Source organism: Tachypleus tridentatus, chromosome 13 (genome assembly GCF_004210375.1).
Source record: "Tachypleus tridentatus isolate NWPU-2018 chromosome 13, ASM421037v1, whole genome shotgun sequence".
NCBI classification, from domain to species: domain Eukaryota; kingdom Metazoa; phylum Arthropoda; class Merostomata; order Xiphosura; family Limulidae; genus Tachypleus; species Tachypleus tridentatus.
Window position 1 is genome coordinate 18,190,361 of NC_134837.1, and position 16,018 is coordinate 18,206,378.

Below are 16,018 nucleotides of genomic sequence, written 5' to 3' on the forward strand. Positions count from 1 at the left end.
TACCAAGTTACTGCAATGGTTCTAATGACCAACTGTTCTTGTAATGGTTACAGGGTTGTTACAATGATTCTAGTAAATAAATGTTCTTCAGTAGTCCTAATGGGCACGTTATTGTAGACGGTACTGCTTTACATAATGATCCTAGTAGAAAACTGTTCTTGTGCTAGTAACCGAGTCAGAACAATAACTCTAACGAGACACAGTTCTTGCAACTGTTAAGAGTTACTACAGTTGTCGTAATGATTTCCGTCTTGCTACAAATCTTAACAGTGCTAAGGCCATACATCATAACGTGACTGGTGAACATGTAACATAAAACATACATTTATCTCGTTTTTATTGTTGTTATCGAAATAATGTGTTGACTTTTGTAAAATTAATAAACTTCTTGTTAATTGTAAGAAACATAATATTATCTATAGAAAGTGTTTTTAACAAAATTAACCGGTAACCAACGAAAAGAGTTCTGTAAATATGTTTGATGTTCAAGCACCATATGAACTCAGACAGTCGTAACGATATCCAACTACTTTACTACCAGTGTGCATTTCAATACAACTATCACGAACCGTCAGAATATTTTCCCAATCAGATTAATAAATATACCAACTCACAAAAAACATTCATGACATATTACGTTCTAAAAGAAAGTACGTGCTGTTGTTGAGAGTCAGACAGCAGTCGCTTCTTCCAAAAAGAATGGGAGTTGAGAGGCCTGGTGGTTATGTAGATTGACTTCGAATCCTCATTACCGATTATCCTCGCCTTTTCATTGAAAAACCAGCCCAAGATCGGTCTGATCTATCATAGATAGATAACCCTCTTTGCATAGATAACCCTCGAATAGCTTTGCGTAGTTTTCAAAACAAACGAACCAAAGATAAAGTTCTTTGTGCTGCCATCTATTGGATAATATATGAAAATAATTTAAAAGCCCGCATTAACGAGTGTTCTCAAACAACAACATTACTTTATAATGAGGGCAAGCTTCCTAATGTGGTACTGTTGAACCAACGAATAGTGGGATTGACCGTCACATTATACACCCTCACGTCTGGGAGGGCGAGCATGTTTAGCGCGACGCAGGCGCGAACCCGCGACCCTCAGTTTAGGAGTCGCACGCCTTACGCGCTTGGCCATGCCAGGCCATCCTTGTCATTGTATCTAATAAAATAAAATTCCATATAGTATTTCTTGAAGTTTCAAAAATTAATTTTAGGACATTGGTTTTATCCTAATGTGAAGCTTCACATTCATCCGGGACTTCTCTGCATCGATGTGTAAAATATCTAGATGCTTTTATAATTAAGATTGTTAACAAGAAAACAAAAATATTAGAAATTACACTTGGCATCAGCTTCTACAAAATAAGTAAGATTAACAACTCTGGTCAGCAACATTAGAGCAAATTGTACCCGGTAGATATGTCTCCTTTTTTATTCAAGATTGCATTTCTTGAAGAAATCGGTTACACAACTAATATAACTCTGCTGAGTGACTCTTCCTGTGTAATATAGATATGAAAGTGGTCTATTTTCCAACAAGTGTGATTTCATAACGGTCATGTGGATTATAGTGACGCTAAAATGAGACAGCGATATGCGATATTTATGAATGATCGACAGAATAGCCAGCGAATTAATAGACAGACAATAACCCACCCTCCCTCGATAGCTCAGCGATAAGTTTGTAGTCTAATAACGCTGAAACTGCTTTATTTATATCTGCAGTTAAAGATAAGTGTTTAAAAAATATTCTGACTTTCATCATAATCCAATAGTGCTCTAAAATAAACTTTTTTTAACATGGATTCTTCAACAGTCTCGTTTGTTTATAAGTAAGCACAAGTTGGCTATCTGTGTTCTGCCCACCACGGGTATCGAAACCCTGATTTTAGTATCACAAGTCGCAGACATATCGCTGTTCCACTAGGGGGGCCTTCAACGGTCTTCCTTGTTCTTACATTTCAAACTTTTTTCGTCTATCGAGAGAGGGCAGCAGCTACCTTAGTTACGTGAAATAGTACCTAAGCTTCCTTTCCAATAAATTCAATATTATTTATTTATTTTAATTTCTTTTTCACAATTTGCTAGTTTTTTTGTACCTTAAAGCTCAAATTTTTATTTTTAAAAATGTATTCAAAAATAATATTTAGATATTAAAAAATTTCTAAAGCGAGAAGTTGATTTATTCGGCTATCTGTGTTCTTCTCAGAAAAGGTAACAAAGCCTGTTTCTAGTATGTAAGTCCAGAGAAGGTAACACTTGCTTTCTGTCATGAAGTTATCACTAAAGCAGAGTCTTTCATAATAATATATATTTGATGTAATTTGCCTAGATTATTCTGTATATTTATTTAAACTTGAAATACTAAAAAATTCAGTTTTAGATTCACAAATGACGATTAATTTCTGAGGAGAAAAATGAACGTTTTCAAGATAAGTTTATTTTGCCACGGTAACAAGACGCGGCATGGCCAGGTGGGTTAAGACATTCGACTCGTAATCTGAAGGTCGCGGGTTCGAATCCAGGTCGCACCAAACATGCTCGCCCTTTCAGCGGTGGGGGGCGTCATAATATTACGGTCAATCCCACTATTCGTTGGTAAAAGAGTAGCCCAAGAGTTGGCGGTGGGTGGCGATAACTAGCTGCCTTCCCTCTAGTCTTACACTGCTATATTAGGGACGGCTAGCGCAGGTAGCCCTCGAGTAGCTTTGCGTGAAATTCAAATCAAGTGAGGTTTACATTATGTTAATATACATAATTTCACACAATATTTATTGCTGTAAAATTTTGAGCTTATTAACTGAATTTTACGCTTTTCACAAATTTTACCTCGAGTTTAACTACGACCTCAGTTTTAAAACATTTCTGTATCACGAAACTATCTGGTAATCACTTCTTGGTACGAACAACCCTGTTTTAATGTCAGGGAAGCCTCGTCCTTCATTAACCTGGTGGAGAGAATATACACTGTTAGACGATGACTACACATTTATACCCGAGGATGTGGTGAAAAACACGCTGAAAATAACGGAGTTGAAGCGTCAAGATCTTTTGGTAATCTTGACGTGTCAAGCTTCTAATAACAACATCACAGTTCCGTCATCGTGTGCTGTAACTCTCGATCTAAACGGTAAGTAACCTTCAGAGTTAACAATGTTATCTTTCTACGATTATAAAATCCTGTTAACAGTTAATCTTTTGTTTAAATACAATGTGTTGGAAATATTAAGCGGAGAGTACAAAAACGAAGAGAAAACTCAAGTCACGTCTGAAGGAATTCGATCTTTTATAAATATTTTATTGTGATTTTACTTTGGTGTTAAAATAAATAATTAATTAAATGTGTATCAATAAATATTATAAACATGATTCTTATGTGTAATAATATGTGTTTTGTAACTTTACAAAAATACAACTCGTTAACTTAACACAGTTCAAACTAAAACAGTTGTTCAAATAATTGACGACACGAATAGCATTTCGACCACAACTACACTGTACCATTATTTGTCTTTACTTTCACTCATATGATCTTATAATTCGAGAATAGTGAAGCCAGTGGAGGTTAAAATCCACCTTTACCAACGACCCTTATCGGCAGACAGTGAAGTTAATATGACTTGCATATCTAATGGATCTCGTCCTGCGGTAAAGATTACTTGGTGGAAATGCAAGAAACAATTGCAGCACACTCGAGAGAGTATACATCGAGTTGGCGTCAGCACTAGTATGCTGACGTTCGTGCCATCTGTTGATGACAATGGGAAATTCCTAATATGCAGAGCAGAGAATCCTCTAATTTCGAATAGTATCCTAGAAGATGGATGAAAATTGGAAATTTAATGTAAGTCGCAAAATATATTTTTACTTTAACTCTATATCTTTTTTAAATGCTTGTCAGAAGTATGTTTCCTTTGTGAACTAAGACTGCATCATATTTTTCCCTCTTGTTTCTAAGAACCAACACCCCGAACTGTCAGCTTACGTTACATAAGAAATTCTCAATAAACAACAAAACTAATATTTATAAAAGTTTTATTTTCAACTAAAAAGGAAATATTAAAACACGTAATGAGATCGTGTTAAGTTAATCTGTTTTATTAGCAGCGTTAAAAGTCTCCCTGTTTTATCAATCTTGTATCTGAAACCTATATTATACAAATTGATTTCTGTCGAATAATACATACGCAAAAGTACTGGTTACATAATGCAACTATTGTTTATTAATATATCATGTATCTTATTAAATAATAAAAATGTTTATTTAATGAATGGCCGAGTTCCAATAGCATTACTTATAAAATAAATGTATGTTTGTTTTTCTCAAACGACCTTCCTTGTCACACCAAACATGCTCGTTCTTACAACCATGGGGGCGTTATAAAGTGGCGATCAATCCCACTATTCGTTGGTAAAAGAGTATCCAAACAGTTGGCGGTGGGTGTTGATGACACACTGCTAAATTATGGACGGCTAGTGCAGATAGCCCTCTTGTAGCTTTATGCAAAATTCAACAAAATAAACAAACATGGTAACAATGCTTTAGTTAATAGAGGTTCAGAGGCCTTAAGAACTTTTCCACATTCTGAGCGATGGTGTTCCAAACCAGTGATGGATGATTGTACCGTTAATAAATTAGGAAACTTTGCTAAGTCTTTTCAAAAAGTAATAATGATTTTGATAACAACCGATGGAACTAAACCACTAAAATATTATGGCAGATTTCTAATGTATAATAAAGTGTAACTAATTCTAAGCCACAGATTTTTGAGAATGCAAAGTGTTTCTTGACAGCGACGACAATAAAATGTTTACAACATAGTCCTGTCGCATTTCTTGAAATATCAGTTAATGTTAACAGATGGCAATGCAATCTAATTGCTTTCGTTGTTCAAAAGAAAAACAAAAAATATATTATTTTCACTTTCTTAGAAATTAAGTTCGAGAAATAAAACGACTGTTCGTTACAGAAATAGCATAAAATATTCAAATTCACAGTCACGTGTATACATCTGTACAGGTACGTCTGCGAACTTTCAACTCTGGAAACCGTCTTTCGATACCCGTGAGGGGGCGCAGAGCACAGATATCCATAGTGTAGCTTTGTACTTAACTTCAAATAAATGAACCAAGCGATAAACCACAATAAACTGCTGTGTGTCGGTTTATATAGTTTTGAACCAAAAATTATATTTTCGAAGACTACTCAAATATGATGGAAGATGTACGACACCACTATTTACGAAATGCAACACTTCGTAGCTTAACATATGTATATATTACAGAATAAACTGAATATTGAAATCAACAAATTTACAATGCTAACATCGATGGTTCGTTTTCCTCTTAATGGATACAGCAGATATGCTGATGTGGCTTTACGATAAACAAACTCACAGTCAGGTATACAAGTTAAGCGTATTTTTTTAAATATTCAGTGGTATTCTTGGAGATTCTGGAGACCCGGCATGGCCAAGCCTGTTAAGGCGTGTGACTCGTAATCTGAGGGTCGCGGGTTCGCATCCTCGTCGCGCCAAACGTGCTCGCCCTTTCAGCCGTGGGGGTGTCATAATGTGACGGTCAATCCCACTATTCGTTGGTAAAAGAGTAGCCCAAGAGTTGACAGCGGGTGGTGATGACTAGCTGCCTTCCCTCTAGTCTTACACTGCTAAATTAGGGACGGCTAGCACAGATAGCCCTCGTGTAGCTTTGTGCGAAATTCCAAAAACAAACAAACAAAACAAATTCTGGAACAGAAAGGCTGACGTATTAGTGGCATACCTATGATATATTTGTTTATTTTTCTGAGTAAACATTTCTAGATGCTTCATATTATGATTTTTCTAAGTAGCTTGGTTTAATATGAATATATCTGATTGTTTTTTATTGCAATCATAATTTATCTTCTAAGAAAAAAACAATGTTTGTTCTTATATAGACATTTTGTCAAATGATTACAAACCAAAACTGTTTCTCTGAATGGCTCGTTACAGAGACCAAATCGTCGTCATCAAAATGAACACAAACAGCAGGAAAAGTGCTGAGATATCCTGGTCAATAACACTGCCTGTTTCAATTTAACAGAAACAGGATATGACCCCAAGCTGTTTTAATGTAACTCTTCTAAGGTCTAATCATGTGTCTTTCCCTGGAAAACCGATCTAAAAGATTAGGTCTAAAACAGAATTAAATTTATAATTTTCATTAACTAGTATGTTAGGGCTTTAGTTGACTCAGTTAATGGATCTAAGATTTACAGATACAAATTGGTACATTTTCAACATTAACTTTCATGTTGAAAGAATGAACAAAACTTTCATTCTTTTTGGGAAAATAAGAAAGAATTTCCCATCTTTGCCGCTTGACAGGCTTCGAAATTGTTCATTAGAATTTCAGAAAAAAATAAAATATTTAATGTTTTTATTATAATAAGAGTTGTTTAGAAGGTGAGTCAGATCTTACTGTGTTGGAAACTTAATTCATGAGGGGTAATAAACAAAAAGTACAAACATAATAAACTCCAACTTTTTTATTCTTTTAGCGGAAAGACAAAATGTTGTGTTCCACAAAACTGGAGATAAAACACAGAAATAATGACGTACGTCAAAGCATGTATTTTTTATCGCATGAGGGGAAATAACAAATTTTTTGTAGCATTTAGGAATATTAGTATTGAAATGATAAGTGTTCTTCAGACAACTATTTCTAAATTTATAAAGATAAAACATAAACTCTATTGAATGTCGAACTTAATATCACAGTCTCTTTTGATTATTGACAAAATGTTAAATCCAGATAATTCAGAAAAACTGTGGTACTAATTTCAGAAGGCCAAGCTTTCTTAAGTGTCAGGCCTGGCATGGCCTAGCGCGTTAAGGCGTGCGCTTCGTAATCTGAGGGTCGCGGGTTCGCTCCCGAGTCGCGCCAAACATGCTCGCCCTCCCAGCCGTGGGGGCATTATAATGTGACGGTCAATCCCACTTTTCGTTGGTAAAAGAGTAGCCCAAGAGTTGGCGGTGGGTGGTGATGACTAGCTGCCTTCCCTCTAGTCTTACACTGCTAAATTAGGGACGGCTAGCACAGATAGCCCTCGAGTAGCTTTGTGCGAAATTCCAAAACAAACAAACAAACAAATTCTTAAGTGTCCAATTTGGTGTCGCTAGTGTTCTGGGACATATTACTCTGAGTACGTACCTTATACAAACATATAATAATTTACAAATAATAAATAATGGTCAGAGCTCACTCAACGTATAAAATAAGGAAATAAACAGTGGTGGAATGTTAAAAGTAGCACGTGGCCAACAGAGATATTTGATTTCAAAGCAATAACACAAACATAAAAAATCTAAGTATGACTGAAGTCTTTATTAAGATTAATTAGTAAACATTTATCTTCTGAAAATTTCTTATTAACTGAATGTCCAGTTACTTTTTCACATATTAAAATATCCATAATATTATGTTGCCACAATCACGTGTTCACGTTCACCATCGTTTATTTTCAAGACACTTATTAAAAACTCGTGAGTAAATAATTTGATTCGATCATACCCCAAACACAGGGTATCAGGACATATAATGGGTATGTTCATTTGGAGCTTGTTATGAAATTAATTTTGCTAAGCACGTTATCTCTTTTACACATACATGTAGTGTAGGTGCTCAAATTATGTCATTTTGTTATATCATTATACACAACAACCAAAACATTCGCTGTTATAAGTAACTGAATAGGTAAGAGTCAATTGCATTCTTCAATTACAAAAAAACAAAGAACACTGAACAAGAAATATCACGAACAGCTTTAAGTGTGCTTTTTTACTTCAGCTCTGCTCCAGAAGGTAATATTTGAAGCGCCAAGTGTTTTTCCCACCAAATTTAGTTTCCACCACGTTTAGATGATTAGGGTAGGGTGGATTTGAAATGTCAAAAATATCACAAATGAACTCATTTTTCTGCAGAAAAGTCCCTGAAAGTGAAATTGCGTAGCATTTGTGTATCTCTCTACCTGTACAACTAACATCCAAATGGTGTGAGAGGTGGAAGTTTTAGGTTTAAATGTCTGGTAAACCACAAAGCTAAATCTTTGAGCAATAATTAGGAGTCTATTTATAAAAACAGATAACTGGGGCATGGTAAGATGCATTTAAGGGAGTTCAAAGAATGGATATAAGAGATCTCACCAAATTAATTCAAATCCTTATGTACGTTTTGCGCTTCTTAGTGTGATGACACATTACAATAAAACCTAACGTTTACGATTTGAGGGTCTAATACAATATAACTCTCCTTATTAGCCTGCTATTGTTAGATTTTACTGTTAATATAACTATTCTTATTAGCCTGATGACAGCTGATGGTGAACAGAGCTGGCAGCTGATGGTGGACATAGCTGGCAGCTGAAATATTATCACAGAAGAAAGGCAGCAGAAGAAGAAACTCTTCTTACAGATTCTTTGATGTTTGCCTTGCTATTCTAAGTACAATATAATCTGGTAAAAGATAATACACTTGATAATCAGTAATCATGTGTACCAAGGTTGAAACATACGACAGTGTTGCACACGTGCTAGATGCTTGACACAGGTTTTACAATAATTCAGTTTACAAGAACTGTATAAATTATACTTAGAAGAATATTTTCAACATTTGAAAAATAGACATGTAAAAAAAAACTCCAAAAAAACTAAACATGAAGTTTACAAGCCTTTAACGAAATCAAATAATTTCTCCATCTGGAAAGGATATCGTGGATTGCATGACTTTTAACAGTGAATAAAAACTGTATTATTTAACAAAGTATTGTCTCATTCCAACTAATGACTGACTAAGGCTTTGTTGTATAACTGAATGCTACATAAAGCTATCTTATGTTTTCGTTCTTTGTTCTTGAGTTCAACCTTTCTGCTTGATGACTCTTTTGTCTCCCTAGTATAATTCACTAACATGTAAACAAAACAGAGGGAAGTTGCGCCTGCTGATTAGGCCATAGTTTCTAATCTAATTTAATGTAAATCCTTCTATATCTGGACTGTCGTGGAACAAACTGAGATGGTATTTAAAGAAAAAAGTATTTTACGAAACAAGGACTTGTTTGGTAAGTAGTTGTTTTTAAATTTTTAATCTATATGATTTTTATGGAGGGCATGATTCATTGAACTTAATCTATATGATTTTTATGGAGGGCATGATTCATTGAACTTACTCTATATGATTTTTATGGAGGGCATGATTCATTGAACTTACTCTATATGATTTTTATGGAGGGCATGATTCATTGAACTTAATCTATATGATTTTTATGGAGGGCATGATTCATTGAACTTAACATTATTAACCTTACTCACACTCCTCAACATCATTCAATCAAACCACTCAACAGTATTCACTCAATCTACTCAATAGTGGCCCGGCATGGCTAGGTGGATTAAGACGTGCGACTCGTAATCTGAGGGGTCGCGGAATCGCATCCCCGTCGCGCCAAACATGCTCGTCCTTTCAGCCGTGGGGGCGTTATAATGTGACGGTCAATCCCACTATTCGTTGGTAAAAGAGTAGCCCAAGAGTTGGCGGTGGGTGGTGATGACTAGCTGCCTTCCCTCTAGTCTTACACTGCTAAATTAGGGACGGCTAGCACAGATAGCCCTCGAGTAGCTTTGTGCAAAATTCAAAAAACAAACAAACCCTCGAGTAGCTTTGCGTGAAATTCAAAAACAAAAACAAACTACTGAATATCATGAATATCATTTGTCCAAAAATGATTTAGTTAATTTAGTCAAACAGAAATTAAAAGCAAAATGTCTTCAATCTATTCTTGACGCTAATAATGTTACTTGGAATTTAATATATGATCAAAACATCAGTTTTTGTTTCGTAATAGATACGTTAAGAATGAATCTCAAACGCTTAATAAACGATTTTTGTCGAATCAAATTAAGAAATTTTAAAAGTAGTAATATAACATATTGTGACATTAACAACCCATTGAAGGGTTGTATTTTTGCAAATTGGTAAACCAGACCTTTACCAGACAATTGGTCCTTTAGCCATAATAGATTGGTTTGGTTTGTTTTGAATTTCGCGCAAAGCTACACGAGGGCTATCTGCACTAGCCGTCCCTAATTTAGCAGTGTAAGACTAGAGAGAAGACAGCTAGTCATCACCACCCACCGACAACTCTTAGGGTAATCTTTCACCAACGAATAGTGAGATTGACCGTCACATTATAACGCCCCCACAGCTGAAATGGCGAGCATGTTTGGTGCGACCGAGGTTCGAACCCGCGACGCTCTGATTACGAGTCGAGTGCCACAACCACCTGATCATCCCGAGTCCTTATGCTTTAGGAACGCAAAGTTTGTTTCTTTGTTTTTGAATTTTGCGCAAAGCTACATGAGGGCTATCTGCGCTAGCTGTCCCTAATTTAGCAGTGTAAGACTAGAGGGGAGGCAGCTAGTCATCACCACCCACCGTCAACTCTTGGACTACTCTTTTACCAAAGATTGACTGTAACATTATAACGCCCACACAGCTGGTAGTGCGCCATAATATATAATAAAAATGTTTAGAGCAGTAAGTTACCAAAATATAGAAATAAATAAATTACAAACTAATGTTTATGTCCACAAGCAAGTCTTGTGTTTTAGAGCAAAGCCATATCTGGCTATCAGCTGAGTCCACGGGGAACAATCTTGTATCTCAGATTACAAAATGTGATCGTCACTTATGTAAGTAAATCATAGAATTACAGAAGATTTCAACTCGTGTCCCTGTTCTCTGAATTGTTATATCCTGAAGAAATGCTACTCACTACTTTGTTCATCGTGTGATGGAGGCTTCTCAGTAAGTTTAAATAACATCTTATCTTGGGAAAATATCGCTTACTAGTTCTTTTACTTGCTTATTCCAGTTTCATGACGTTTACAAATATCCTATCCTAGAGAAATAATGTAAGATAGCGAATTCCGTTATGGTTTCGTTCATTGTTCATTTATTATTCCTTCTATGGTTTAGCTACATTTAAAAGTGCTAGCTCACCTTCTAAATAATCAAGTTTGTTTTGAGTCGTTCACATGTGTTATAACAACGGCATCAGTTCTTCCCCTAGCGGTAGCATAAGACATTATTAATGATACTCAAGGGTGTGTAAATTATGGACAGATTTTGCACAGGATCACATGATTTGTAATCTCATAATCTAATACTAAGATGTAACAAGTTAGTTCACCAGATATAACTGAACAACATTATTACTGATTCTCAGTGATTTTGTAGCTTAAATGTGGATTACATCCACAACCCCAGTGATGTCACCTAGACGTACGTCAATAATTAAAGCAACCTTACGATGACGTAAGTCTGTAATTATAGAGTTTCAGCTGACAGTACAACAACAACAACTACGATAATCTCACCAAGACATGGATCAGAAGTTTTAACATGTATATTAGACAGCTGGATCATCTTGAGATAAATACCAACCAGTTCAACTGAACAGATATTTGTATCATTTATTTTGCGTTATTATAAAACCTATGGATCATTACTCCTTAATGGAATATCTACACCAGATTAAAAAAGTGTGTGTTTTCATATAGCAAAGCCACATCGGGCTATCTGCTGAGCCAGCCGAGGGGAATCGAACCGCTGATTTTAGCGTTGTAAATCCGGAGACATATCGCTGTACTAGCGGGAGGCATTGAAAAAAAAAAGGAAAGTTTGAAAATTATATTTCCTTATTCCGTTTTACAGAGAGATTTCCACTTCTATAAGAATATATGTATATGACAATTTTATAGGGATATTATCAGTTCTCTAAGAAGTTATTTGTAGGTATATTGACACTTTTGTAGGTATTTTGACAATTCTGTAGGGGAAACTGATATTTATATAAGAGATATCTGAAGGTATATTAGACTTTTTTGTGGGAAGACTGGTATTTCTGATAGAGAATAGCATTTATTTCTGGAGACTTAATAAAGATGGCGGCTCGATATGGAAATTAATATTCCTGTAAAAAAAATGTTATTATACGTGCAGATAGACATTTTGATACACTATACGAGTATGTATATAACTTGTCTTTTTTCAGTTGGATATAATGCAATAAGCTTGTTTCTTGTAAAACACAAAACTACCTAAGTGGCTATCTGTGTTGTGCCCACTACTGGTATGAAACCTCAAACTTTAGGGTTATAAGTATGCAAACTTTCTGCTGAGTCACTGAAGACCTACAAATAAAGTTCCGGCCTTGAAAATACCCACCTTTGTCATTTCTACCTCCGATGACTGATCATTGACAGGTCAGCCTCAGTGACGTAGTTACCTGTTTATTCATCATAGCATATTAAACAACATCATTTGCCAGTATTTGGTGACGACGAGAAACCCAGTTGAAGTAAAAATGTATCAACAAGAAGATTGGTATAGGTAATCAATATATTACTATAATTAAGTAGAGGACAATGTTTCGACCTAAGCCTAACAAGAAATTTGAATTAATAGTGGAAGAACAACAAGCTATGTAAAGATACTAACACAATCATAATCGTTATTACACCTACGGCCCGGCATGGCCAGGTGGGTTAAAGCGTACGACTCGTAATCCGAGGGTTGCAGGTTCGAATCCCCGTCCCACCAAACATGCTCGCCCTTTCAGTCGTGGGGCATTATAATGTGACGGTCAATCCCACTATTCGCTGGTAAAAGAGTAGCCTAAGAGTTGGCGGTGGGTGGTGAGGACTAGCTGCCTCTAGTCTTATATTGCTAAATTAGAGAAGGCTAGCGCAGATAACCCTCGAGTAGCTTTGCGCAAAATTCAAAAAACAGAAAAAAACATTATTACACCTAGATATAAGTACATACAAGTAATGAGGTTATTGCCACTGTGCAGTAAGTTTTCTTCCTTTCTCTTGTTTTTAATAAAGATGCGGTTTGATTGTATAAATATTAATTTGATTTAAGTATTATTGAGTGTACTATAGTTTATCCCAGGTCTTCCTTTCTTCTCAGTCTAAACCAGTACACTTTTCTATCAGAACCAGCTTGTCGGGTGCAGAACGCGGGTAACCAAGACTACTTAAGACTATACCTGAACTTTTAGCAACCAATAATATTTTTCCCTCTTTCTAATTCACAGTCATTTGATACGTTACGCTGAATTCGCTATTATTGCTGATTGAATCTAACTGTATTGTAACTCTGTCAGAGCATGTTCTGTGAGCTTATATTCATTTGTGTCAACACGAACTGAAAATCCTGCTACAACATGTGGTGAAAAACAATTACACTCCAAGTCGGTATGATATTTCTTATATGGTCTGTAAAAAAATACCTGTGATATTATGTTTGTGGACCTGGCAGACAATGCTTTGTGGACCACGTTATATGTTTAGTCGGTGTTACACTTTAGCATAGCTTGTACTGAACCATTAACACATCATGGTTTGTGGACTACATTACATGTTCAGTCGGTGTTACATTTATAATAAATGTTGCACAAGTCTGTTCTGGTTAAGGCATTTCACTCGCAATTTTAGGGTCGTGGGTTCGAGCCGTTGTCCTAAACATTCTTACCAGTGATGGTACTATTTGTAATTATTATTCTCATTATTCGTTAGTAAAAAGAGTAGCCCAAGAAGACTACTTGAAAAAATTATAAATAACAGACTCATAAATTACCTTGAAACTAAATCATTACAAAGTGGTTCCCGAAAAGCAACACAAACAACAACAGTTCACTTCATAAAATAAACGTAAGAAATAACACACGGCTTTAATAAAAATAACACTGCACAATCGCATGCTTTCTAGTTGTTCAAAAAAAACATTCGATAAAGCATGGCACCCACCACCATACTGGTACAGATATGTCGATGACACGGTTGCGGGATTCAAATCTACAGAACACACACTTAATTTTTTCAATCATGTTAACTCGATACATCCCAACATTAAGTTCACCTGTGAACAGGAAAAATAACCAAATAGCATTTCTTAACCTCAAGATCACAAGAACCGATACACTATTCAAAAGAGAAATCCACAGAAAAAATCACCCATACTCGAATATACATTCCCTGAGACTCAGCACATGAAACAAAACAAAAACTTAACACACTAAGAAACCAAATAAACACAGTCATAAAACTATGTTCACCAGATAAAATTAACGATGAAATCAATAAAATAGAACAACACTTCATCAACAACAATAAAATTTTTCCAAAAACTATTGAAACAAAATACACACACACCTAGACTAACAATACAATGAACCACAAACAAGCAATAATAAATCCTAAGAAACAACAAAACCTTATAGTGCTGCATACCGTATGTTCCCGACATCGGTGAAAATATCCAACATCTTGGAAAAAAAAAACTTATAACAAAACACAACATTCCAGTAAACACCAAATTTATTCAAAACCAAGGTACAAAACTAAGGTCTATACTCTGTAAAAACTACACTGACAAACACAACACCAACATTATTTATAAAACACAATGCAACAACTGCCACAACTTCGTTTGTTTGTATAAAAAATGTTTTATGCATAATAAAAGTAACCTCGTTGATATAAAATTATTATTTTTGCTAATTAATTTTATTTCTTTATGTTTCCAGATTGCGCTACTATCAAGCATATATATGTTTGTGAGGACATATTAGTGAGCAAAATTTGAACTATAAAAACGCTCTGAAGGTAATCCCCTCCACATAGTGTTTTTCACTTTTGCAGTCAACAACCTAAAATATAAAACCAATCTATTTTCCACCCTCAAAAATACTGGCTTGGGTAACAAAATTATCCTTCTATCTTAATTTGTTTTTGAGGCTCTACCGTTTTTCAAAATCCCAGTTTGTTATCATTATAACAAACGTAACTGACTTTTAGTGTCTTTTATCTTTGATCTATATTAATTAGAAACTTATTAGTTGATCCTTGTGAAGCACTCAGTGACTGTACCAAATGTAACCAAAAACAGGTAGAAGCATTCTGAGTTATACTGTTTATACACACAAAGCAATGAAAATATCTAAGTTATTTAGAAATATTCTAACATTGTAAAAAGTAAATAACATTAGTTTTAAGATTAGGATCTAATCTAATTAATATTGATTGATTTTGATGCTAAATAAATTACAGTAATATCTATCCAGATATATTGTGTTTACTGAACAGGTTTAGGGCCATTAATTCTTATAAAACCAGATCATACGCATACATAAAATAATGGTATAATCCAATGAAATACAATACCAGTGGTAAATGACAAATGAACGTAATGAAACTTACTATAACAGGAATTTATATCACAAATAAGAGGCACATGATAAAACTGAGTAATTCAAATTACCAACTGAAACAAAACTTTAACGAACGAAACACTTAAACATGTTTAATAAAAATGACAGAAATAAAATATTACATTAAATATCTGGTTCCAGAGTTCAATTATATTCTCACCTTCAAGTACTTTTATGACACTAAATACGTTGTTACAGAATTCAATATATCTATTCAGTTCTCACCTTCAAATATCGCATGATATTAGATACTGTGTTACAGAATTCAATTTGTTGCTTGAATAAAGTGTCCAATCGTCATTCACTTCATAATTTAATCTCGTCAACAGTGCACTGCAACTTTGCCAATATGAAAATTTATTGAACCAATAAGGAAAAGACAAAGAAATTAACCAACCAATAAGAGTAAAGATAAGAAAATAAATCAGCTGTCATAGGCAAAGACGAGAAAATTAATCAATCAGCACGAGCAAATACAAGAAAATTATGAGCTACAGTGAACAAAAAAATAAAGCATTATTAAATAAAGAAGGACAAAGACGCCGACAGAGAAGCACTGAGATTGCAAAGTATGTTACAGTGGGGAATATTTAAAGTGTATTCCAATATTTTTGAAAGGAATTCGTACGGAACGTATAAGATCTTATGCTCCCTGTCTCGTTAAGGGACGTAACTTAACAAATGTAATTGAACGAAT

At 34.9% G+C, this 16,018-nt stretch overlaps 2 protein-coding genes across 2 annotated transcripts in view; both read left to right on the forward strand.

Annotated features, from left to right (window-relative positions):
• LOC143240803 (neuropilin and tolloid-like protein 2) overlaps positions 1–16,018 on the forward strand; it is a 446,248-nt gene that overhangs the window by 63,928 nt on the left and 366,302 nt on the right. The window lies entirely within an intron of this gene.
• On the forward strand, positions 2,813–3,843 carry LOC143239246 (nephrin-like). The gene is made up of 2 exons (XM_076480154.1): positions 2,813–3,135; positions 3,556–3,843. Exons 1-2 carry the CDS (start codon positions 2,925–2,927, stop codon positions 3,831–3,833), a joined length of 489 nt encoding a protein of 162 aa, XP_076336269.1. The 5' UTR covers positions 2,813–2,924; the 3' UTR covers positions 3,834–3,843.

Excerpts from the sequence above, each read along its gene's own strand:
- LOC143239246 (XM_076480154.1), top strand. The coding sequence starts at position 2,925 with ATGTCAGGGAAGCCTCGTCCTTCATTAACCTGGTGGAGAGAATATACA. Across the intron at positions 3,136-3,555 it reads TGTAACTCTCGATCTAAACG|TGAAGCCAGTGGAGGTTAAA; the intron begins GTAAGTAACCTT and ends ATTCGAGAATAG.